This window comes from Macrotis lagotis, chromosome 2 (genome assembly GCF_037893015.1).
Source record: "Macrotis lagotis isolate mMagLag1 chromosome 2, bilby.v1.9.chrom.fasta, whole genome shotgun sequence".
NCBI classification, from domain to species: domain Eukaryota; kingdom Metazoa; phylum Chordata; class Mammalia; order Peramelemorphia; family Peramelidae; genus Macrotis; species Macrotis lagotis.
Genome location: NC_133659.1, coordinates 242,568,101 through 242,595,896, shown reverse-complemented (window position 1 = coordinate 242,595,896; position 27,796 = coordinate 242,568,101). Strand labels below are relative to the sequence as shown.

Below are 27,796 nucleotides of genomic sequence, written 5' to 3'. Positions count from 1 at the left end.
CTCTAGTATCCTTTGCCAAGAAAACCCCAAATAGGATCATGAAATCAGATATAACTGAAATGCTTACATCGCAACAACAAAATTCTATTGTTAACAAGCTCTCCTTCAATACTAGACATCTTTTGACACTACCTCTTAAGTTCTCTAACAATACCTCAGTCCTGGCCATCTTCCACGGTGCTAATTGTTCCTTTTTTCCTGCTCATGCCACACTAGGCCAGTAGGAGGAGTCATCGTACTGTCTGCTTTCCATTGCCATTTTCTAGACTCCATCTGCCATCATCAGCAAATCTTCCTCTCATCTATACTTCCCTATTTATTTGAGTTCATAACCTTGTTGCTATGGTCTTGCTTTCCAGTTTTGTCATACTATTCCATGCAGCTCAGAGAGGATATACAAGAATACATAATACTCCCCTCCATGCACTTTCAAGTTCGGTCAAATTGATCTACAATGGTGTGCAAATTATATGGACTAAGACATCATTTTGATATGGTTTTATTTCATGGCAGAAATGGTCACGTGAACTCTCCTGCTGATACTAAGCTAACTCAGAACATGTGACACTGACCAGATGAAACCAGATTCAACAGGTTTCTCCATCTGGAATTAGTTCTCTGTCAGTGCACTAGATTTCAAGCCACACAGATGTATTTCATTCACTTTTGTTGCATTTTTAATTCAATGATTTTTTTTCAAAAATTGAGATTACTCTAAAGAAATCATAAAAGCTATAATCTTTAAAGAGCAAGTACTGTTAGAGTTATTGCAATAGTTGTTAGTGTGCATTTCACAATGAAATAGGATTCTATATACCAAACATAAGGTTATAAAACCATTGCTGAAAAACAATCTTTCCTTAGGAATAAAAAAGTAGAGTCTATTAGAGAGATCCAACAGCTAGAGATGTTGTTACTGACTCCTCTACAATGATTTCCTGGCTTTGGAACATCAAAAAGTCTAATTCAAAAAAAAACCTGTTAACCATAGATATGAAGAAAAAACACTCATCAAGGACAAGACAATAAAAAGTTGGGGATACCAAAGCCAGGAAAAAGGCAATTATTACTTATGAAACCTAAATCCTCAGTAAAGGGTAGTACCATTGTCAGAAGTCCAGGTGGGGCTATATGATATTTTTTTTTTTTTAGGTTTTTGCAAGGCAATGGGGTTAAGTGGCTTGCCCAAGGCCACACAACTAGGTAATTATTAAGTGTCTGAGGTCAGATTTGAACTCAGGCACTCCTGACTCCAGGGCCAGTGCTCTATCCACTGTGCCACCTAGCTGCCCTGGGGCTATGTGTGATTTAGAAATCTTTATCACACTTAATTTGTCTGGTAAACTATCCAAAAAATTGTTTGGGGGATTTTTTAAAATTCCAGTGGACCTGGAAGCATTGTCCCAATAGAGGGAAAGATAAAATAATTTTATTTTTATATTGAATATTGATATATTGAGAAGCAAAATTATTCTAGAATTGAAGAAATTTCCAAGGGTACTGGAATATTGAAACACAATCTTGCCCATTCCACAAATCATAAAATAAATTTATCCAAGATATGGGCATAAATATGCTTCAAAGGCCTGGGAACCTTCCTGCTACAATCCCAAATAAAAAAAATCTGTGGGCTATAATCAAGATGAAGACTTGGGGAAAATGCCTATTTGTCAATGAACATTTAAAACTCAAAGTGATGGGTTTCATTAGGAGAAATTAAAGAAATTGTCATAATCTTATGAACCATGCCAAATCATGTAAAATAACAGAACAAAAGAACATTTGGTACAATAATCTTTTTAAATGCCCTAAATCACTATTGATTAGGGAAAAGCAAATTAATGAAGTTCCACTTCATACCTCTCAGATTGGCTAATATTACAGAAAAGGAAAAATGACATTGATGAAGGGAATGTGGGAAAATTGAGATACTAATGCATTGCTGGTAGACTTGTGAATTGATCCAAACATTCTGGAGAGCAATTTGAAATTTTGTCCAAAATGCTATAAAATTGAGCATATCCTTTGACCCAAAGAGATAAAAATCAAAAAATAAAGATATTTAAAGCAGTTCTTTTTGTGGTGGCAAAGAACTGAAAGTTCAGGGTATACCCATCAATTGGAGAGTGGCTAAACAAGTTGTGGTATATGATTGGGATGGAGACTATTGTGCTATAAGAAAGGATAAGCAGGATGCTCTCAGAAAAATCTAAAAAGACTTATATGAACTGATGCAAAGTGAAATAGGAGAACCAGGAGAACACCATTCACAGTAATAGCAATATTGTACAAAGATCAACTGTGAATGACTTAGCTATTCTCAGCAATATAATGTTCCAAGATAATTCCAAAGTCTTATGATGAAAAATGTTAACCACTTTCAGAGAAAAAACTAATGGAGTCTGAATGCAAATTGAATCAAACTTTTAAAAATACTTTTTTCTTGTTTTTCTTGTTTTGTTTGTGGGTTTTTGGTCTATTTTTTCACAATATAACTAATATGGAAATGTTTTGCTTTGCTGCATACATATAACCTGTATCAAATTACTGCTGTCTCAGAGAAGGGGTCAGAGAAAGGAGGGAGGAAGAGAATTTGGACCTTAAAATTTTGAAAAACAAATGTTAAAAATTGTTTTTACATATAATTGGGAAAAATAAAACATTAAGTTAATTTGTTAAAAGATGTAAAAATCATATGTTTATTGCAAGTCAATAAGTTTAATAATTTTACTTTGTTCTAGTTAATTAAAACATCACAGTACTTTCTGTTTCTCACACTGAACACTTAATCTCCCCCTCTTTGTGTCTTTGCACATACTCCATACTTGGAATTTATTTTTCCCATACCACTTATCCTTAGAATTCATTTTTCTTCAAGATTCAGCTCATTGAAAACTTATTTATAAACTAAAGAAATCTCATTTATAAACTAAATTATAGATTAGGTACAAGAAATCAAAAGGTAATAGGTCACATTATCAAGACTCTCAAGCACTACTCACTGATCTGGTTTAAAAAACAAAACAAAACCCTCAGTCATCCAAGAGCTTATGGATTCCTCCCCCCACAAAATATTACAGTTGGAGATGGAAAAGAAATCTCACCTGTGGCTGAAGGGCTCCACTCCAAATCTTATGAATGTGACTAATGATCTCTAGCAGAATCTGGATGACTTTAGCATCTTCTTAGGTTTGTCTGGAAAACTCCTACTGAGGGCTACCTTCAGACATTTTGATTATCTACCCACTGAATTCTCAGTGGCCCTGACTTAGACCCTATGGATTCCTGAAAAGGGATCAAAAGTCAACTGCCAACCTGATTTTTACAATAAAAAAGTCAACTACCATTCAAAATGAACCCCATTCCTGGCCATATTCATGCCATGATGTGGGGCCTGGCTGTTCTTTGGTGGTACCATGTGATATTCTTTGTCCCCACCTCTCCAGGTGAAACAGCAGCAAAAGTAGCACTAGTTATGTCACAGTCCATTTAAAATACCACGTTAAGCTTAATATTTTATTGTAACACCTTACAATTTTAGCTCTGGGTTACTTCTGCTCACCTCTCTATGGCTTTGCCCTGTGCAAAAAAGGAGAACTTCGAAAGAAAAATCACATAAAAATCACAATACTAAATAAAAATACCCAAAGGGCATTTGGAAACGGCCTTCCATTTGTTTTCTTCTTAATAAAATCAGATTGTAAGTCCCAAAGAGCTTAAGGCTGATAATGATTATATGATTATATAGAAATCAGTTCTAACAATGTTAGTATTAAATACTTAGTAGTCATGACACAGATCAAAACCAATTGATATAGAGATGGTTCCCAGAACTAAACATAAAAACTCAGAACTATTCATTAATTATAAGAAATGAGTTTTAGAATATGATATATTCCCAAAAAAGGACACTGATAAATAACATATTTTCAAAAGATATACTTTTCTGTAAAAAGTAATTAATCCCTGTACTTAAAAAATTGTTCTAAATGATATAGAAAGCTTGCACTCTTACAAAACCACAAATATGATTCTGAAACCCAAAATGATGTGACAAAACAAGAGAACTGTTGACCGTTATCACAATGAACACTGATGTAGAAGTATAAAATACATTTCTTTCTGAAACTACAGTAGTAAAACATCTTATTATGAAAGTTAGCTTCATACAGTCAAAATTACCCTTGAAATTTCTTTAAATCTACCCAAAAGTACATTTCAGTGTCTTTAAACAGTTATAACTAGAAATGAGATAGAGTATCTTTAAAGGAAGGCAGTCTGTATCAAAGAACAGACGGATCTGAAATGTTTTCTATGGAAACCAATGAAAATAAATTTTATTTTTTCACAATAACCAGCTAAATTATTGATTCACCTAGAAAGGTGTAACTTCATATATGTATATAGATTCAAGGCAACTAGCTCAGTTCAAGAAACTGAGTTTTAGATGACCTGTAGATGCTAGGGGGCTGTGAGAATTTAAACTGCATTAGAAAAGGGAACTAGATGCTAATAAGTGAGTGAACAAACCCCAGTCATTTTTTAATATTCTAATTATGAGGTCAGATAAATCTAAACACAGGGGTTGGTAGAATATTTTGAAGTCAGACACTGCACTGATGATTTATTATCAGTTACTATACCTGTCACTCTTCTGTGCTATGTTATTATTTCAAACTGGATGTCCCAAAGTCATCTTTAACTCAACATGTCCGAAACAAAATTCATTAAATTTTTCCCCAAACACACTCCTCTTTGCAATTTCCCTATTACTGTTTAGGACACTATCATCCTCCCAGTCATCCAGGATCCTAATCTCAGTGTTATCCTGAACTGCCTCTCACTTATCCCAGTTAGCTGCCAAATCTTATTTCTTTCTCCACATCTCTCATTTATGTTTCCTTCTCTCTTCTCATATAATCAACCACCTCCCTAGTTCAGACCTTTGTCATATCTTGTAGTACAACTGGTCAATCTCCCCTCTCCCCTCCCCAATCTACAGTTATCGAAGTGATTTTCCTAAAGTGGTTCTAACCATATGAATATACTTCTAATAGCTTGCTGTTTCCTCTAGGAACAAACCTGGTCTCTTTGTGTCTTTCCAGTCTTAGTCTGACTCCCTACATACATTCTATGGTCTAGCCCCACTGATCATTCCTTACATATACTGCTCCATTTCTCATCTCTGACTTTGGTTGTTCCTCTTGCCTGAAATGCTTTCCCTCTTGATCTTCACTTCTCAGAATTCTGGACTTCCTTTAAGGATCATCTTTCCCATAAGCAGCCTTTCCAGGTTAATGCCTTCTCTAAGCTTATCTTCCATCTACTCTGTATGGACCTTGTATGTTCCATTCTTACGCTGTTTCTTTTTCTTTTTTTTTTTTTTTTGAAAGTAGGCTCTGTGATATTGGGAACAAGTTTTTTCTTTGTATCCTTGGGAATTAGCACAGTGGCTCCTTTATTAAATGCTGACTTGATAGGATAAGGGGGATAGAGATCTAGAAAGGGAAACAGAACAAAAGCATCATATTTGCTTGCTACCTTTGTCAGTTCCTTTGGTTCTGTCTTGTAAGCCTGGTGGGCTTAGGTAAAATGTCCTTTGTATTATATATTTGACTGTTATTGTTTATAATTTTAAAAAAAACAAGAAAAATAATGGTTATAAATCTTACAAAGAAGAATTTGTTCAGAGACTGCCCTCCTACCGCCACAACCTGAAGCTCAGGAGAAACATATACCATGTGGTTTGGCCCAGAGAACAGAAACACCAGGTGGCAGTATACCTTAATCATTGACTCTTTTTTGAGGGGGTCAACATAATTCTTTTAAAAAGTTCAAGTGAAAAATTCAAGTTATTAAGTGAAAGCAAATATCATAGTAAGTAAAGAACCAAAGAAGATAGATGGGAATGGAGACCAAGGCACAAAAGACAGAACTGTGCAAAGGGTCAGGGAAGATGGACAGAGATGATGGACCCCATACTTGTCAAAGTTGACATCCAGCATTCCTGGCTTCTCGACACTGATCCCTAGCAGTGGGGTGTCTAGACGTCGAATGCTGTCTTTTTCCACAGTCTGTGTCCAGTCTTGAAAAGTCTTTCGAACCAGTTCATCCATGGCCTGGGTCAGCTGCTGGTAGGTGTGGACACTCTCCTCCCCAGTGCCAATGTGGGGCAGGAAATGGGCAGATGAGAGGCACTAAAAAAGAGGGGAGGAGAAAAGCATATTAATGACCAAATTTTTCACATACTTATAGAACCTAATCTCATCCAAAATCTTTTTATCTGGGGACTGGAAAGCTTAAATGAAAGATTGAAAATGCTATCTTCAGAGAAAATATTTCAGAGAGAAAACTGATGGACCCTGAGTGCACTTAAAATATAACTTTCTGACTTTATTTTTCTTGCCTCTTTTTTGCAACCTAATATGGAAATATGTTTTGCATAATTTCACACATATAATAAATATCATATTGTTTATCTTCTCAGTGGGTAGGAGAGGGGACCAAAGGAAAGGAGAGAATTTGGAATTCAATTTTTTAAAAACACATTGAAAATAAATAATAAATTAAAAAAAACTGAAAAAGTACAATAAAGGATGATATGACCTGATCAATAGAGTAGATCAAAAGAAAAAGATCAGATATGTTACAGAGCAGAGAAAACATTCCACTGAAGGAAAAAGAAATAAGAAAAAAAAGAGAGACAGAACTAGGAGCCTACTTCAAGAGAAATACAGAAGGTATGGAATGGGAGCCCAACACAGGAGTTAAGGAATGAAAGAGTAACACCAGTGGACACTATGTAGACATGAGAATACTTACATTCATGGTACGATCAAGGCGACGACGCAAGGTGCGCACCCAAAAAGCATGGCCAGAATACTGGCCCATATATGGAGGTATATAGGGCCATTTCTTGCTCAGTTCCCGGTTCACCAGAGTCAGCTCCCCGTTGAACATCATGTACAGGTCCACTGCCTTCTTGTCAAACGTTCTCTTTATAGCCTGAGAATGAGATAGAAGGATCTTGGGAAGGAAGGTGCTTAGACCCCTGGGTATTGATCTCCAGGGAGCTCCCCAACCTTTAGCAATATTAGAGTGTGGAAGTCACTTTGTGGAGAATGTTGCCAAATATTTACACCTTTTTTGGGTAATCTTAACAGTGCTAAGGTATTGGTGATTTGGTGTGAGGTGTACATAAGATTAAAATGGGTTGGGGTAATCCCTGGGTGAGGGAGGGAACAGGTTGATAGCAAGGGCCTTCAGGAAGCATTAGGCACCTCACGGCTTGCAAGTCTTTGGAAGGTGTCCAGCAGTAGCACTCCATGTTCCACATCCTTAACTGTCTCAAAGGCTGAGGTAATCAGGTTCTGTGTCATCACCTCCAGATCTTTGATTCCTGCTCGGAACCTATACCATTTGTAAAATGATACGTGTTGAGGTGAATGAGCCCTCGTTCTTGGGCTGTGCCCAACCCTACCTCAGATTCTTGAACTTTACTAAATCATAGAACCTCAAAGAGTTAGAAGGGACTTCAGAGGCTGTATTCTTCTTCTTTACTAAAAACTGGTCTCTCTAGCTTGTCCAAGCTGGACATACAGGGGCTACCCACACACTTGGTCCCACTTTGAATGGCATGGCAGCTCTGACCTATTTCTGGTTCAGCTGGTTCCTTCACTCCTTTTGCCACCTGAGCACTTACCCAATGAACTCACCCCAACTCCTTGAAGCTCATCAAATGACTGCCAGAGTTTGTACAGACACTTATTTGACTTAGTCCATCAGAGTTAGTGATTTCCAAACTCAAAGAGATCTGCTGGGCTCTGTCAGCCTCCCTGGCAGCAGGCAGCACAGGCATAAATCACCACACCTGGTCTAACCCATTCCTGATTAAGAATTCCTTCAACAATAACTCTAACTAGTGGTTGTCTAGTCTTTGATGGCCTCTGATAAAGTGGGCCCTCCTACCTATTAAAGTAGTCCATTCCACTTTTGGACAAGTTTTTCTGTTACAAAGTTGTTTTTGTTTTGTTCCTACAATAAAACTTCAACTCATTGCTCTTAGAAGAATGTTGGGCATACCTGGGATAAAACAGAATAAATCAAATCTCTTTTTCATGTGACAAGGCCATATATTCTTTTTTAAACTTACTTTTTTATTTTTTTTTTTAGTTTTTGCAAGGCAATGGGGGTTAAGTGGCTTGTCTAAGTCCACACAGCTAGGCCATTATTAAGTGTCTGAGGTCGGATTTGAACTCAGGTACTCCTGACTCCAGGGCCAGTGCTCTATCCACTGTGCCACTTAGCTGCCCCAAGGCCATATATTCTTGAAGGCAACAATCACATTCTCCTACAAAGTTGCTAAATGTCCCAGTTCCTTCAACCTATCCTCATATGGAATGTTTCTCTAATCTTAACACTATCCTGGTTCTTGTCTTCTATACATATTATAGCTTATCTTTTTCCTTTCTAAAATGTGGTACCCTAAAACTCTACAGAGTTCAATTATATGTGACAGTTTGATCATTTCAGAGTCTGGTGAAATCATTACTTCCTTAGCTCTAGACATTATGTCTCCCTTGATGATGTTTGTCCTTCATTCTCAAAGAACATCATGACATCAGGGAGGTGATGCCATGACAAATACGTGAATTGGATTTGAGTGAGGAGAGGCTGTGCTAAGTCATCAGCCTCACTTTCTCCTCCAGAGTCATCTGGGTCCAGAGACCAGATATGATTCAGGCTGACTGGAGATGGTCTTGGATGCAAGGCAATCAGAGCTAACTGATTTGCCTAAGGTCACATACAGCTAGTATATGGCAAGTGTCTGAGGCTGGATTTGAACTCCTGCCCTCTTGACTCGAAGGTCAATGCTCCATCTATTGTACCACCTCACTGCCCAGATGCCTCCCTTAATGCAATCTAGAATAGCATTAGATTTTTTGGCTTCCATGTGACACTATTACTTTGAAGTGAGTTCACAAGGCTGTCATATCCTTCTCACCAGAACTATTAACAGTCCTTATCCTGTGCTTGTGAAATTGACTTTTTGAACTCAGGTGTAAGATTCTGTGTTTTTCCCTATTAAATTTCATTTTATTCAATTCTGCCCATCCATATAGTTGTCAAGACCTTGATGATTCTGACTCTGGCATCCAACTGACCCTCCCAGTTTTATAATACCTGGAAAGTTGACAGGCTATTGATTAAAAAGTTGAATGTCATGACAAGTGACATCAGCCCAGAATGACTATTTAGTTGGGATCCAGCTCAAATCAGTTCCAATCTCACCTATTACCTAGCTAATACTTCTCCATCCTATGAGGAAACTCTAGCAAATGCTTTATTGAAACATGGAATATACTACATTTAAAAATGTTCCTAATCTACTGGTAGGGGGCAGCTATAAAGAGCAATGGATAAAGTACTGGCCTTGGAGTCAGGAGGATAGGAATTCAAATCCAGCCTCAGACACTTGTCACTTACCAGCTGTATGACCTTGAGTCAGTCACTTAACTTTGACTACTTTGCATCCAGGGTCATCTCCAGTCATCCTGATTCATATCTGGATCCAGATGGCTTTGGAGGAGAAAGTGAGGCTGGTGACTTAGCACAGGACCTCCTCACTCAAATCCAATATATGTGCTTGCCATGGCATGACCTTCTTGATGTCATGGTCCAAAGGACAAACATCATCATCATCATCCTACTGGTCTTGTTACCTTTGGACAAGAGATTACTTTAACAGATCCTACTCTAGAACAGGTTTTCAGTAATCACTGAATTCCTAAGTTTTTACAAACTGTCCCTTTAATTATTTACTCTAGAATTTTCCCACTCAGGTTCACTGGCTCATTTTACCTTCTTGCAGTACATCTGCCCTTCTCCAATCCTGCAGCAACTCTGCCATGCCAACATCTTTCAAAGACCACAGATGGCAGCTCAATAATCACTTGTGCAGATCTCTTTCAGTAAGATAGGATATAATTTTTCCAGGTGTCTTGAACTCATTGAGGGTATCTAGATGCCATATGACCATTGTCTCATCTCTCTTGGGTTTTCTCTACCTGCTAATTATTTGCATATTTTTCTTCCCAGTCCAGAGTTCACTTTTTTAGTTTATTTGTTTGAGGTTTTTTTGCAAGGCAATGGGGTTAAGTAACTCACTGAAGGTCACACAGCTAGGTAATTATGGTGTCTGAGGTCACATTTGAACTCAGGTCCTGACTCCAGGGCCAGTGCTCTATCCACTTGCGCCACCTAGCTGCCCCTAGAGTTCACTCTTATAGACATGCATCATACAAGTCCCTTTACCCTTCTTGATCTTATCACATTTTACTCTTCTATTCACTTCCCAGTTTAAACTCAGTCATCCTTCTCCCTACCTATTATAGTCCTCATGCCAAGATGTGTTCTTAACATCCAGGATGCCACCATGAACAGCCCGTAGAAAATGCAGATTCTTATGGAAGATGTCCTCAATCTCCAACAAATTACGTGTTATTTGGGGCCCTTCAGCACCAAAGAAACAGGGCATATCCTCTTGCTTGCCATCCTCCCACCGAGCAAAGTGGTACTGACAGTCACAAACCTAGAAGAGATTCCACATTGGTCTCTTTTCTTCCCCTTCTTAGCCTAAGGGTTGGTTCCCAAGTTAGAAGCTTGGGCATTTTGCTATAAATTATCACATTCCATCTACTAAATAGGTAAGAGGTAAAGGCTACAGGAATGGAATTAAGAATAAAGAGGTAGCTTTAGGATATTGGGTCAATGATAATGCTGCCTTTAAGAGGTTATGGTGAAGAAGGAACATCAGGATAATGGAGACAGAACTTGTACCTAGGCTGAAGAAAGGAGTGGCACCCAGAAGTCACTTAATAAATGCTTGTTAACTGATTAGTCCCTATTCCTTCCTCTCTTCAAGTTTCTGAACAAGGACTCTGCCATTGATTTTGGTCCGCCCCCCCCCCCCAATGAAAGTTTCCACACCTCAATAAGGTCTTTGCAACGCTGCACAAAGGCATCAACCTGGGCAAATATGCTAGTCTGGTCCAGAACCCAGCCCCGGCTGGAGTACCTGAGTCAGGAAGAAGATAACACAGGTCATCATAGTCTCAGATTCACTGGCAGAATATACAGTGCTAGATTAGTACTGGTTTCACAGGAATCTATAGTAAAAGAGGATAACTCTAAGGGCTTAAAGAGGGGGGAGACTTAAAGACTGAGAAGATGTATCTAGGTTCTAAGCTTGATGAACAATCAAAACCCTGGGATCAATTTTTGGAGGGAAAGGGAGAGAAGGAAGGTTTCTGGGAACAGATATAGGTTACTGAAGAGAGGCAGGAAGTAGAGAATAAGACACTTGGGTTCTAAGTGAAGGGCTAAGTAGGGACATGAATTTGTGACTATGAGAACTCAAACCCAAAGAATTGGTCTAGGAGGCAGATTCTGCTCTCTTTTGGGGCAAGAGAGGGGTCAGGGGAAAGGGGACATCACCTACTGTGTATGTAATTGTACAGCCTGCATGTAGTGGTCCTTCCAGGCTTGACAGCATGCTATGCAATTGTGCAGACTCTCTTTGCTAGAATTGACATAGCCTTCAAATATTCGGTCCAGAGAAATGTCATGGCAGCACAAACGTATGATCTCATTGCTCATCTGCAAGGACAAACTGATGTAACTCCTGGAACTATGGTCTCCCTATCCCCGATCATCCCCAATCATCCCTGTCCTTTCTGAGACACCATAATAATATCCTCAAGTCCTCCTCCTTATTACTAGACTTGATTCATGATTTATTTTGCCCCTAAGGGTAATGCTCTCCTAGTTAAATACTGCTGATCTGGGTTATAAACCTTCCTACTTTGGCTCAGGTGGCCCTTTGGCTCTATCACTTCATCACTTCACACCATCCTTCATGAATTCTATCAAAATGGTCTTTTCTAAGGCTAATGTTGATCTGATGTAGGAAAACCTTCAATGGTTCTCTCCTGCTTTAGTCCAGAACACAAAGACCTTCAGAGTCTACCTCTACCTCCCTTCTAAGTCTCATTTCATATGCCTCCCATTTACATATTCTATGTTTCCATCAAACTGGGCTACTAGGCCATATCCTAAATGTCTCCATCTCTGTCTCTCCTTGCATTTGTATTAGTCATTACCCCTGGCCTGGCCCACAATCCCTTTTCATCTCCATCTTTCAAGTCTTTACCTTATTGTATGTAACCTTTTCTTAATCTATCCCCTACCCCAAATGTTAATGGCTTCTCCTACTTCAAATATGTCTAGAAGCTTGAGTTCTCCCTTGTGTGTACTCCATCACTCCTTGCCTTGTGTTATACTTCTCTGTGACATATTGCATCCCCCAGTAGAACGGAAGTACCTTGAGAGCAAATATTTTGATATTCCTCAATGCCCTGGAAACTAGTCACTTAATGCAATTAATTGCATTGAATTCATTTAAATGAAACTCCCAAATTCACACCCACAAACACCCCTGTTAACTTCATGCATCCCCATTATCCAGTTGACTCCCTTGTAACTAATTCCCTTGTAAAGTGCTGCCTCACTTTAGGGAACTTTGAGGTGATATAGTCTTGTCCATTTTTCTTTCTTAAAGCTCTCCTGCTTCACTAGATAGGACAGAATCATTATTCTCAGTAAATTTTAGGTAAATATTTGTTGAATTAAATTCCAGAAAGGAAAAAGAAGACAGCAGGTGTCCTATAATCCTAATTGTTCCAACCAGAATCTCCAGTTTGAAACTCCTCCTTCCCAAAATTCTACTACTCTAGACAGAGAGAATTCAATTAATATACCTATCTCCTTAGGGCCTGAGGCAGAGAATAATTTGAAATACTTAAATGTTCTGTTTAGCCTCATCCTTTTCAAATATCTCATTTGATTCTCACAACAACCTTGAGAAGTAGATAATATCAATATCCCCATTTTACAATTGAGAATATTGAAGCTATAACGCAAATGTCTAAGGCTGGATTTGAATTCAGGTCTAGCAACCCTTCCGCCCAGATTACAATTCTGGTTCCAATCTAATTCCACAGCATCCCCAAGAGGAATAATTCTTGTTATTAGACAAGGTACAGGAGTTTGGCTCCCACATTTTCAAAAGATACTTCTTCTACTAAATATGCAGAAAAAAAAGTTCAAGCCATCAAATTCTTGGCAGTATCAAATGGTTCATCATAAGAAATGAATATGATTTTTACCAGTGCAAAGAAAGATACATCACCATCTGCTTTGCCACTATATTCTATGAACTAGTAGGGTTTTCTAAATGGTTTTGCAGCCAAAACCTCCTATATGTGTTGTTTAACTCTTCTAAAATGCAAGTTTCTTAAGAGTAGGGGTTGTCTTGCTTTTCTGACTACCTTTCAGTATCTTTAGGTTCCCTACCCCCAGGTCATCTTTGACTGAGTGCACTTAGTAATAAACAAGTCTTAGAAATTTCAGGAAAAAAATAACCCATTCTCATCACACAGACCTTTCGGAAGAGGGAGGTGAGCCTCTCACGACTATTATAGAATGGGGAGTTGACCCAGATAATGCGAATGAGACTGAGCAATAAAGGGAATTTATTAGGGATATCCTTAGGTTGCAGAACTGCCAGTTCTTGATAGGGCTCCTTCAGGATTGACAGGAAGGTCAGGTTTGATTGTGCTTGCTGGGAACCATCCTACAAGTGAAAAAATGCTGAATTAGTCATCAGAGATCACATTAGAATTGGGGTTCTTCATCTCATTGGGCCCCCATCCTAATTTGCCACCTCCATGATTATCCTTCTTCATCTAACTGACCTAGCATCAATTATTTCACAATGCTGTCTCTTCTCAGAATTTCTACCCATTGAATCCTTTCTCATGAGTGTATCACCTATAACCTCCATTAGAGAATGTCCCCTAAAGATAAGTTGTGTTTCTAGTTCCTCTCATTCATTCTCAATTCCAACTATCCAATCCCAAATACATTTTGTCTAATAGTCATCTGTCTGTGTGTGTGTGTGTGTGTGTATATACATATATATGCCCACACATATATATATATTATATATATGTACATATAATATATATATACCCCATAGGATAAAGCATGACTATTATATCTATGTCTATATATGTATTTTATTTACATACAGTGGGATACACACACACACACACTATGGGATAAAGTATATTTGTATGTAGGTTGGTTACATATATGTATACACATGTGTTTGCATAGGTACATATGCACGTGCACATGTAACATGTGTGTGTGCATATATGTGTTGTTGTTCAGTTCTCTTTTAATAGGCTCTCTGCCACTGGCTCCATAATTCACTGATTATGTTCTCCTATTTTAGGAGTTTTCCTATACCCCTAAGCACTTAATATTCAGATGAACTTTTACAAAATTATATTTACTCCAGAGATATAGTAACAATAAACAATACAAAGATCCTCCCTGATATCAGGGGAATAATCCCTCTCTTGCACTCTGGGGAGAGGAAAGGGATTAGGTTCACAGTTCAGCTCATTTACTAAATAGTACAATCCCACCAAGTTCCAAGTTCCAAGTCTCTCATCCCCCCCCTTGGCTTGAGATCTAGCATTATAACTTCACAAGTCTTACTTCATTGTCTGATTGACTACAAATCTGGGATTCTGGAATCCTGCCTACAAGACAGGAGATAGATAGAAAGATAGATAGAGAGATAGATAGATAGATAAGATAAGATAGACAAAAAGATAGAAAGGGATGCATATATCTATTTATACATAAACAAATTTTATTCACACACAATAAATATATATTTACATATATATGTATGTACATGCATAGATAGATGGATAGATAATTAAATGGATAGATATATAGATATAATAGTCATTATACTTTTTACTATAATTCTCTAGAATTTCAGGTTTCTCCAGTAAATGGTATGCTTCACATCCAAAACTGGACTCAAAACTTTATCTTCTAATGAAAACTTCTACAACTAACTTCACCTCTCTCCTCTCAGAACTGTCTTTCACTCTGTATTCCCTCAACATTTTCTTAATGTGGTGGTAATATCCATATTTGGCCCTGAAATACATATTAAATATATATATATATGTGTGTGTGTGTGTGTGTGTGTGTGTGTGTGTGTGTGTGTACACACATATATATATATATATATACACTTGAATGAAATACATATAATGTACATACATATAAAATATAGGTAAAAATAATTCTTGAATGAAATACATAAATATTCTTCAATTGTCTCAAGTTTGTGTCCTATATGAATATTCCTTACAATCTATACCTCATAATTCTAAATTATGATGATGAATATAATGAAATTGAGGACTTGCCATTTTCCAGAGTAATAATCCTCTTCCCCTGCTACCTCCTCCCATACTCTTTTGGCTCCTCAATTTCTTTCCTCTTATACATTTACTTTCCCTAAAATGTCAATCTGATTATTAAGAAACTTTCCATTAATCTTTACCTCTTTTTTTCATTTTCTTTCCATTTTTCACTAACTGAAACCTGGATATCTCCAAAAGACTGTACCTAGTCACCTAGACTAGAGCTAGTTGCCTTTTATTTCCTATTCCCTAACTAGAACTGGGTGAATTAATATCTTCCTGTTTCCCAGTGCAACTTTAATACCTTTCTACTACCATCACTTTTCAATTTCTCTTCCCTTCAGATTCATTACATTCCTCTATGTCATTTGGCTCATAAATAAATATAGGCAAAGAGGAAATAAAACTTTCACATTTTGTAGATATCATTTACTTAGAGAACCCTAGAGATTCAACTAAAAATTTAATTGAAACAATAAATAGCTTCATCAAATAATCATCAGCCTTTCTATATATTATCTGCAAACTCCAACAAGAAGAGAGAGAAATTCTATTAAAATTAATTAAAGAATGTATAAAATATTTGGAATCACCAAATGATGAAGTGAGAATAATTTGTTTTAAGCTTTCATCAGTACTTGCTATATGTTATTTTTCTGTAATAAGATAAAGACTTGAGTGGTACAGTTTAGCAATGATACATTTGTACTCCAGATTTGTTAACTAATTACCATTGATGGGAGTTTTTCTCACATTTGGTAAATAGTTGCTAATGACCTGTGTTCTCCAAACCTGGTAGACAATTGAGAAAAGCTTGTTCCTGATGTTATTTGACTGATAGTTCACTTCATCATAACTTCAGAATCAGAATTTGGTTATAAGTGGAATAATGCCCATGGCCAGAAATTTAAGAAAATCACCAGAGATTTGCATGAATAGATGCTGAGTGAGATGAGCAGAACCAGAAAAACACTGTACACCCTAACGGCAACATGGGGGTGATGATCAACCTTGATGGACTTGCTCCTTCCATCAGTGCAACAATCAGGGACAATTTTGGGCTGTCTGCAATGGAGAATACCATCTATATCCAGAGAAAGAATTGTGAAGCTTGAACAAAGACCAAAGACTATTACCTTTAATTTAGGGAAAAAAACAGATATCTTATTGTCTGATCTTGTTATCTCTTATACTTTTTGTTTCTTCCTTAAGGATATGATTACTCTCTCATCACACTCAGTTTGGATCAATGTACAACATGGAAACAAAGACTGACAGATTGCTTTCTATGGGGGGGGGATAAGATTGGGGGAAAACCTGCAAAACTCAAATAAAATCTTTAATAAAAGAAAAAAAAGAAAATCACCAGACACTCCCAATCTTTAGAATGATCTTGGGTCATAACTGAGGTTAGTTCCTATGTCCCTCTGCTCCCTTCACTTGAGGTTAAAACATCTAGGTTCACTTGAAAGCATTATTGATTAACTAATGGAGATTTATCAACTTGTCAGTCAACCACCTTGGAGGAAGACATATGGCCTTCAATTGGGCAGAGAGGGGTATGGAGAGAGAGGAAGAGAGGGAGAGAGAGAGAGAGAGACTGACTTGTCATTGAGTATTGGTGCAACATGCTTACTTTTCAAAAAGCCCTAGGGAATCAGGTTAATGGTTGGTTCCTAACAGGGTTGATGTTTAAATTTTCTAACAGATAATATAAATAGGCAATATAAACTAATTTTCCTACACATTTGATTGGGTGCTAACATTGAGAAGTCTAATTAGTGCTTTCATAGCACTAGTTAGCATAAGTGACAGTTAATTGACTTTGCAGGTATACCATGAATTACACAAGACACATATAGGATTTATACAACTATAGCCATGTAAATGTTATTAACAGAAGTAAAGATAGAATTATTTGGAGAGATATTAATTGTGGATAACTGGGTCTTGAGACTATTATAAAAAATAATCTAGAAAATACTGACTAAATTAAATTTATTTAATGCCATAACAATCAAACTAAAATGTTACTATAAAGTTTGGGGGGGACTATAACAGTTCATCTGGAAAAGCAAAATAGCAAGAATCTCAATGGGTAATGATTTAAAAAGTGAGAAGGAAAGAGGTCAAGTTAAACCAAATCTCAAATTATACTACACAGCAGTAATCATTGAAACTTTTTGGTACTACTTTAAAAATAGAAAATATCAATAAAATACATTATTTACTTAAGTCCCAGAAACAATTGATCACAGTAGCAAAGTATTCCTTAAAAAACCCAAGGATAGCAACTAATAGAGTCAGAAATCACTATTCAATAAAAACTTCTTGAAAAGTTGGGAAAAAAAGCATGGTAGAAATTAGGCTTAGGCCAACATCTCATATATGGTTTAAAATACATCATTAAATTACATCATTAAGACATTAGGGAAGAATAGAAGGAGACACCTTTCACAACTATGGTTTAAGACTTTTTGACACAAGGAATAGAGTGATCACAGAAGACAATTAACAATTATGATTAAGTAAAACTGAAAAGCTTTTAAACAAAATTAATACAGCTAAAGGTCAAAAAGGAAATGGCAAAAGGGGGGAAACCTTTGTAACAAGTTACTCTGCTAATAAACTGATATTTGGATACATAGGAACTAAAATATATAAGAACAAAAGCTATTTATTCTCCCTTAAACAAATGGTCAAAGAATATAAACAGGAAGTTCTCAAAAGAAAAAAAGCAAACTACCAAAAAAGCAAACTGACCAACAACAACAAAAATCAACAAGAATACCACCTGAGGTATTACAGAGGGTCAACCTAGAAAAAGTGAGCAAATGTCTATGAAACTATGGTGAAACAACAGCATATCTCATGACTGTTAAGGGAGGAAATAAACTTCATTATGATCAGACCAGTTACTACAAAAAATTATTTAAATTAAATTTAAAACATTACATAAATTTAAATTTAAAAATAAATGCAAAAATCTAAAATTGAAGAATAAACTAACTGCAAAGAATCATCTAACTATGTACACTGAGGTTGTAGTAAAGCATATCCCATGCAGATATCACATGTTGAGCATAAAATCCTGATCAATTCCAGTGAAATGTGCTACAATGCTGCTAAGTTTGTTGCTCTGGGATGGTGCAGAAAATCAGGAGAGGTCCTGTGGTCCATCAACTGAGTTAAGCAAAGAGGACTACTGTGTGGTCTTGGGCAAGCCACTTAACCCCATCTGCCTTGCAAAAACCTAAAAAACAAAAAAACCAAAACAAAACAAAACAAATAGGACTAGCCACTAAGCCAGGAAGAATGACCTACTCAAAAGATCATAAAGGGGCTGACTTTCATCTTCTATCTGCATCTGCCTATCAACTGTTCTTATCAGAACTATTCAAATCCAGCCTCAGATGTTTACTAGTTGCATGACCCTGGGAATGTCCCTTATCTTCTATCTGCCTTTTACAGTTGGGGTATAAGGGTATATGTTCAAGGAAGATTAGTACCTCAGGTGTGAGGGCTGCAGAGCCCTTTTCAGGGATGTTTTCCATCTTTGATGTCCACCTGAGTGACCTAACTCTCACCTGTGGTTCCAAGAAGCTGAGACATGCAGCGCAACCAAGGGAGTCTCAAACTTATCAGTGGGTTGTGGGGGGTATCTACCCTAAGCATGTGAAGTCTTCCATTGCTGGAATGGGCAGATGAGAACATGGCCATGAAGCCATTTGAAGCAGATGCTGTGGAGTGCTTAGAGCTTGGTTAGACATTGAAGACACTAAGGTCATCCACTGCAACTAGGGCCATCACCAGTTGTCTTGACTCTGTCTTGCCACTCTGAATCATGACACCTTTGGAAAAGAGAGTGAGGTGGATGACTTCCTACAGCTCTACCCTGCTTAAATCCAATTTACGCACACATCAAAAGACATCATTCATACTTTACCATTTCTCAAAGTCCCGTGGCAACAGGCAAGTGATGAAACAGCAGGTGCTGCAGTCACAACCCTGCACACAGGTGGCCCAGGCCATTGGGTCGTTTCTCCACAGTGAAATTGGGCATCCCCCTGGGTGATTGAGTAGCCCTTTTAAGAATCACACTGTTCACCACCTGATGTGAGGAAAGAGCTAGAAAGCAGTTCTACCTATATCCAGAAAACATCATAAAAATTGGGAAAAGTCCCAAAATATTTATAGCAGCTCTTTTTGTAGTGGGAAAGAATTGGAAATTGAGGGGATACCCATCAACTGGGGAATGGTATATGAATGCTATGGAGTACTAGTGTTCTATAAGAAACCATGAATGGTTGAATGGACCATTGGGATGAATTACAGGAACTGATGCTGAGCAAAGGGAGCAGAACCAAGAAAACATTGTACACATTAACAACAATATTATGAGTTGATCAACCTTGATAAATGCAGCTCCTCTCAGCAGTTTGGAGAGTTAGGACAACCATAAAAGACTAGTTATGGAGAGTGCTATCCTATCCCTATCCAGAGGATGAACACTATATTCACTTTTTAAAATTTCTCTTATGTATTCCTTTCCTGTCTCAGTTTTCTTTCTTTTCCCTTATTCCTAATTCCTCATACCAAAAATGACTAATCTGTAAACATATTAAATGTTTAAGTACAATATTCACCAGACTGTTTCTGGTGAGGGGAGGGGGTGGAAAGGGAGTATGGAAGGTAATTATGTAACTTATAAATAAACATATGCATGTGGATGAATATAATTGGAAAAATAAAATATCAATTAAAAAAAAGAAAAGGTGTCCTAAAAATTGTCTGCTTACCCAACCTTGGACTGATTACTGAGGCAGGTGGGAATCCCAAACTGCAATCAAGACCTTACAAAAGAATCTACAAAAACTTCTTCAGAAAAGATTCCACTTACTATCAATGCATGGAACATGTGCGCTCTCCTACACAACACCTGATCCAATAGACCTGAAAGACGAACAACTCTTGATGCAAAAAAAATTCAGCAGGTATCATATCCAAATAGTAGCCCTAAGTGAAACAAAGGCTGGTAAATGAAGGCCAGCTTACTGAAGTTGGAGCTGGATACACTTTCTTCTGGAGTGACTGCAGTGAAGAGGATTACCATGAAGCTGGGGTAGGTTTTGCAATCAAAACTAATCTAGTCAACATTCTTGAATGCCTACCAAAAGGAGTGAACCACAAGCTCATAACAATGAGATTGCCACTTCCAGGAAAACATCATGCCACCATCAGCAGTGCCTATGTTCCCACCATGACTAATATTGATGAAGTTAAAGAAAAATTTTAGGAAGACCTGGATATCCTTATCATCACTGTATCAATGTATCATAATTCTGGGTGACTTTAATGCTAGAGTAGATTCAGATTACCAGACATGGCAGGGAGTCCTTGAAAGGAATGGAGTTGGAAACTGTAACAGTAATGGTCATTTACTACTGAAGACTTGCATGTCTCATGACCTTCTCATTGCAAACACTGTCTTCTGTTTACCCAAACACAATAAAATTTCCTGGATACATTCACGTAACACACATTGGCATCTAATAGACCATGTGATCATAAGGAGAAGAGACAGGCAGGATGTGAGAGTGGCAAAGGCAGTGTGTGGTTCAGAGTACTGGACTGATCACAGACTCATCCTCAATAAGCTAACTATTCACATTCATCCTAAGCAGTGGCCCTGAAGTAAAAGGACTATTTGAAGAATTAATGTCAAGAGATTAGAGTGGAGGGGCGGCTCAGTGGCGCAGTGGTTAAAGCACCAGCCCTGGTTCAAATCCGGTCTCAGACACTTAATAATTACCTAGCTGTGTGACTTTGGGCAAGCCACTTAACCCCATTTGCCTTGTAAAGAGAGAGAGAGAGAGAGAGAGAGAGAGAGAGAGAGAGAGAGAGAGAGATTAGAGTGTCTCCCTGAGAAAACAGTTAGCTGCTAACTTGGAGGGGTAATTGAGCCACCATACAACTGGCAATAGTGGAGCAGAAAGAGTGGGCAGCTTGGGGAAATACAGAATTTGCTCAATGAAAAATGAAAACTCCACAGAAATTACTAGCAGGATAGTTCGTCCATTTCTAAGAAGGCAGCATTTAATTCCATCAAGAGTAAAGTACACTTGGATAAAGCACTGGCCCTGGAGTCAGGAGTACCTGGGTTCAAATCCGGCCTCAGACACTTAATAATTACCCAGCTGTGTGGCCTTGGGCAAGCCACTTAACCCCATTTGCCTTGCAAAAATCTAAAAAGAAAATGTAAAGTACACTTAACCCCATTGCCTTGCAAAAAAGAAAAAAAAAGTAAAGTTCAATCAAAGCATAGAGAGATGCCGGACTCTTGGCTTAGTAAGAAGGCAAATGAAATTCAATTTTATGCAGATAGTAACAAACCAAAATGCTTTTATGATGCTCTGAAGACTATTTATGGGTCAAAGACCTATGGGGCATCTCAACTACTCAGTACTGATGGATCCACTTTGATCAGCAATAGGACATGATCCTAGAGAGATGGGCTGAACACTTCTAAAGTGTTCTTAACAGACCATCATCAATCAATGCAGAAGCCATTGACTGTTTACCTCAAATTGAAATCAATCAGTCCCTAACTGAAGTTCCAACTGAAGAAGAGGTTTTGAATGTCGTTAGGCTCCTTTCAAGTGGCAAAGCACCTAGTGCTGATTCTATTTCAACTGATATCTATAAGGTGTGTGTGTGGGGGGAGGTCCATTGCTCATCCAAGAGCTGACCAAAATTTTCTAGGTTTTATGGCATGAAGAAGTTATTCCCCCAAGAATTCAAGGATGCCTCCATTGTCCATCTCTATAAAGGTAAAGGTAATAGATTGTCCTGTGACAATCACAAGGGTATTTCTCTTTTAGTCATTGCTGGTAAGATTCTTGCCAGAGTCCATCTCAATAGGCTAATCCTTCACCTGGAAGATGGTCACCTCCCTGAGAGTCAGGGTGCCTTCAGAAAGAGTCAAGGAACAGTTAATAATGGTGTTTGCTGCTCTACAACTCCAGGAAAAATTCCAGGAACAGAACAGAGGTCTGCATAGATTTGTAGATCTGACCAAGACCTTTGATACTGTCAGTCATAGGGGTTTATGGAAAATTATGTCAAAATTTGGTCACTCAAAGCAGTTCATGAGTATTATGCATCAATTTCATAACAGTGTGCATGCCTGGGCTCTGGATAGTGGATGATGCTCTCAAGATTTACCAGTCACCAATGGAGTGAAACAAGGATGTATCCTTGCTCCCATGTTTTTGAGCATGATGTTTTCAGCCATGTTATCAAATGCCTGAACTGAGAATGAACATGGCCATGCACTGATGGCAAATTCTTCAACTTGAAAAGGCTGCAAGTCAAAACCAAAGTAGAAGGAGTGTTGATGCATGATTTTCTGTTTGCAGAAAATTGTTCACTCAATGCAGCCTCTGAAGCTGGGAAGCAACAAAGTATGGATCAATTCTCTGCTGCTTATGCTAATTTTGGTCTAACAATTAACACCAAAAAAACAGGTGCTCCATCATCCAGCACCACATGGAATCATTGATTCCACCATCCACATATGGAATCATTGATTACAGCAAATGGAGAAGTTCTGAGTACTGCAGACAAGTCACTTACCTTGGCAGTGTCCTTTCCAGGGAGGAACACATTAGCAATGAGGCTGACACATACATAGCCAGAGCTAGCTCAGTATTTGGGAGGCTCCAAAAGAAAGTGTTGGAGAGAAGAGGACTGATTACTAAACTGAGGGTCTACAGAATCATTGCTATATGCCTGTGAAACCCAGACAGTCTGCCAGTACCATGTCAGGAAATTGAATCACTTCCATTTAAACTGTCTTAGGAAGATTCTGGAGATCAACTGGCAAGATAAGATACCAGAAACTGGGGTTCTTTTTCGAGTTAAACTGCCTTGCATTCCAACACTATTACAGAAAGTGCAAGTACAATGGGTTGGTCATGTTGTTAGAATGCCAGAAATATGCCTGCCAACTCACACAAGGCAAGAGCTCAAAAGGGGGTCAGAAGAAGTGATACTGAGATCTTTAGATTTAGATTTAAATCTAGATCTAAATCCCCTAAAGATCTCTTGAGAACTTTGGAATTGTGCAACATGGGAATCACTGGCACAGGGACCGTCCAGCATGGAGTGCCCACATCAGTGAGGGTGCTGCACTTTATGAAAAAGGGCAAAATTGAAGAAGCTCAAAGGCAATGTGACATTTATAAGTTTAGAAAACCCATTCCAAGTGTTCATATGGACTATTTGTGCCTGACCTGCGGTAGAGCATTCCAAGCTCATATTGGACTGATCAGCCACAGTCAGACACACTGTAATTTGTCTCAAACACAATGATGTCATTTTGATTTTCTTTGATAACAAAGGACAAAAACTAACCAGCCTTTCAGTTTACTCAACTGTAAAATGGGGATCTTTATGGCAGCCGGTTTCACAGGGTTATTATAGGCACTTAATAAATTCTTATTTCCTCCTCATTCCCCTACTATTTAAGTCTTACTCTACAGGAATGGTGAAGGTAGATACTGTCCAGCCCACTATCCAGAATCATGGTGGCTTACAAGCACATGGCTACTAAAGCACACATCCTGCCTATATGAGTCTTAAACCTGGGTTTAGGGTTACCAATGTGTTTCATTTCTTCCCTGGGCTTAAGTGAAAGAGTAATGATCCCAAGATGGACATTTCCTGACTGAGTCACATCCTTGTCTGATCAAACAATTCAGTAATACTGGATGTCTCAATAAAAGCAGATGTAACAGCACTTCTAGTACTTGTGAAGAGGCCTGAACTGCTATTTTTTTTAAATAGGAGTTTTATTTCTTCCCAGAGAAAGAAAGGACTCTTAAAATGGGATCAGGACATGAGATAAGTCTTTTCCAGTATAGTGGGGATTTTCAAAATCTTTCTAGAGAGGGATAGAGGAGGAAAGTTGCAAAGAGAATACAGTGGCAGACAGTAAGGTTATTAAGACAACACAGAAGAGAGTGACTGAATCTTGGCTTCTTGGAGAACTATTACAATGCTGATCAATCCAGGCTTTTGAATTTTCTCCATCTTCTATGGAAAAAGAAAGGAAGAAAAGACCTGGGCTTGTCACATGACTTTCACTGCGCAACCACAGCAACAAGAAGAGTTTTAGCACAGAAGAGAATGACCACTAATAGCAAGAGAATTCCTCTCTCCACCTCTGACCTACCTAGTCAGACCATATGAACCTTGAGGGAGCTGTTCAGACAGAGCAGAGCTGAAGTGAAATATGAAATGCCAATTTAGCAGACCCACAAACTGCTTCAGGTTGGAGGTTTTAGAATATATTTCCCCAAAGTTTAACACATTATAAGCTTTCTATTACTGTGGTAATCCAACAAAGTCCATTGGTATGGGATTCTCTCCTCACATTGGAGATCAGTGTCCTACCTGCACTTCAATGATGAGTGGAAAGGAGTCAGAAAGAGCAGGAGAGAGGAGAGCTCCCAGTCTCTTTCAACCATGAGTTCTGCAGTTGTTTCTTTTACTTCTGGCTTCCAGATGCAAGAGAGAAGATGAACAATACCAACCCCACTCCAGGTGGCTGGGGAAAAAAAGGGTCTAGGAAGAAGTCAACATAAGAGGATCATGTCCTCAGCTTGCTACACTAGAAACCTTGAGAAATTTCCCCTTGGGTAAGATCTAGAACTCTCTCTCTCTCTTGTGGAGCTGAGTTACCTCAATCACAGTGAGAGTTCCTTAAATCTTTTTTTTTGTTTTTGGGGGGGTTTTTAGGTTTTTGCAAGGCAATGGGGTTAAGTGGCTTGCCCAAGGCCACACAGCTAGGTAATTATTAAGTGTCTGAGACCAGATTTGAACTCAAGTACTCCTGACTCCAGGGCCGGTGCTTTATCCACTGCGCCACTTAGCCTCCCCAAGAGAGTTCCTTAAATCTGACCATCTGGGTGTGTGTGTGTGTGTGTATGTGTGTGTGTGTATTCTTGTATCTAAATATACTTTCACTTATGCTCTGTAATCAACTAGGATAAATGGGTCTCTGCTATTTTTCCATGCTTGTTCATTGTGGAATTAGAGGAGGGAAGGCAGTCGAATCTTGGATATAAAGCTTAGGATCCTACTTCCCCCATTAATGAATAGTGATCATTAGCTTGAATCTTAAAATTACTTCCTTACAGCAGTAATATTCAAGGGAGCAGACAGATATAATTCAAATAAGATAATATTTGTAAAGTGCCCATATAAATAAGAGACCTTAGAAGTTGAATCTATAGGTGGGGAAACAATTGCACAGAAGTGAAATGATTTTACTAAGTGGAATTCAAACTACGATTTACCTCACTCAGATTCATTATTCTTCACTTGGTTAGCACATAGTAGATATATAGATTATAGATATAAATTCTAAAGATATAAACTCCAATTCTCTGAGGACAGCAGAGTGGCCAAGCTTTTGACTCCCATCTGACTTCCCACCTGACAGGAACTGGCAAAACTTCCACTAAGAAAAAGAAAGGATCAGGGGAGCAAAGGACACACACTGCAAAAAGTTTTGAGGAACAGAAATGGGGTCAGGCAGAGATGATTTTGGAAGCCTAAAACACTAAGACTGATTTCATAATCAGTCATATATGAATACAGGTCTACTTGGACTCATAAAAACTGAAGAAGTAATGGTCAAGATTGAAAATATGGAATGTAGGGGTGGCTAGGTGGCGTAGTGGATAAAGCACCGGCCTTGGAGTCAGGAGTACCTGGGTTCAAATCTGGTCTCAGACACTTAATAATTACTTAGCTGTGTGGCCTTGGGCAAGCCACTTAACCCCATTTGCCTTGCAAAAAAAAAAAACCTAAAAAAAAATATGGAATGTTACACTATATCCTGACCATTCTGTGAAACATTTAGGAAAATTGCCTGTGTAGCTTTTGACAAGGTTAGATGTGCTAGCCTAAGGGACAAGGGCTATCCATGTTTGTGCTACACTGGAGCGGTTTAAAGTTTGCTAAAGAATTTGTTGGTGTCAACAGAAAGGTATTCTTTTTGGTTCAAAGCCAACCAGTAGACATTTCTGATTATAACTGATTCTAGCATATTGAATATAATGTCAAACATGATTGAAGTGCTGGCTGGTTTTGTTAAACTTTTTTTTCTTTTTAAAAAAATTCTTTCTTACAAGGTGGAATGAAGATTTTATAAAAACAAAAACAATTTTTTCTTTAAAAAAATAACTGTTGGCTAATTGAGATTCTGTAAGTTACTGCAAGGTCTCCTACAATGTAGTAAGATGGGACTAGTATCTGAACACCCTAACCAGCCTGGCAACCTATAGAGAAGCAGATAAGAGAGTAAAATCACTTCTGGCCAAAATAATTGCCTGTATGGAGGACTATATACCTACATCAGCAAAATTCTGAGATCTTTGCAAAATCAAGTGATGACTAAAAAATCTGATTAGTTAAGTGACTCCCTTCTACCCTAGAACTGCACCTAAAAAAAAAATCAGCCAGATGATTGCAGGTAATATGAAAAGAAGCCACCAGCACAGTTAATACCAGTAGAAGTAAAAAAAAAAAACAAAAAAAAAAACATCCCAGTGCAAACAGTGCCCTCGAGCCTACAGTCACCTTAACTGGAGGAGCCTCTGAGAAAGTCCCAGAGAGGCTAGAAAGTCTCAAGGCAAGGACCTTGGAGCCCTGAGGAGCCTGAAAGACATGGAAATGTGGCAGGCTATCAGGCTAACTCTTTCCTACAATTCTATAGAGGACCCTGAAGATCCAGCAAATTGAACCTCATATCACAAGGTGTGCCTAATTGTGGGATATGGAGGTGAGCACAAGAACCCAGAGAGTTCAGGGAAGAGATCCACCCCAAAATATCACAGGAGGCATTTCTTGGACTTGGCACAAAGCCTCAATTCAGTAACTAAAGCTAGAGAACTAAGTAAAATAAAATAAAATAGAACAAGAAAGCAAAGAGTATTTAAAAAGTTATAGACCTACAGACTACTCCCAAAAGAGAGAATAATTTTGCAGTGATAACTGCTAACTGACTCTAAGAAAAAAACTATTTTTCTCAAGAACTAGAATATCTATCTAGAGGAAAATGAAGCAATTTTTTTCAAAAGGAAATTTAAAGCAAGGAGAAAGGAACTGGAATGAGAACAAATAGCTTAGAACAGAAAGTGGTAAACCTTATCCAAGTTATGGACTCCATGAAAGCTAAAATAAACCAACCAGAAATCAATGACCCCATGATTCGCAAGAAATATCAGAACAAAATCAAAGGATTGAAAATATAGGAAAAAATATAAGATACCTACTATCAATAAACTGACCTACAAAACAACTCAAACAGACATAAACTTAAGACTTATTAACTTCTGTAAACTAAGACAAAAAAGCCTAGATAGTATATA

General features: G+C 38.0%; 1 protein-coding gene across 2 annotated transcripts in view; it reads right to left on the bottom strand.

Moving 5' to 3' along the window:
- DNAH2 (dynein axonemal heavy chain 2) overlaps window positions 1-27,796 on the bottom strand; it is a 125,328-nt gene that overhangs the window by 85,563 nt on the left and 11,969 nt on the right. For both annotated transcript variants that reach the window (XM_074225519.1, XM_074225520.1), the window contains exons 8-14: window positions 13,502-13,693; window positions 11,501-11,658; window positions 10,990-11,077; window positions 10,386-10,591; window positions 7,281-7,410; window positions 6,823-7,005; window positions 5,983-6,197 (exon numbers count right to left, since the gene is read on the bottom strand). In XM_074225519.1, coding sequence (XP_074081620.1) covers window positions 5,983-6,197; window positions 6,823-7,005; window positions 7,281-7,410; window positions 10,386-10,591; window positions 10,990-11,077; window positions 11,501-11,658; window positions 13,502-13,693 — 1,172 coding nt within the window. The remainder of the gene's footprint in view (window positions 1-5,982; window positions 6,198-6,822; window positions 7,006-7,280; window positions 7,411-10,385; window positions 10,592-10,989; window positions 11,078-11,500; window positions 11,659-13,501; window positions 13,694-27,796) is intronic.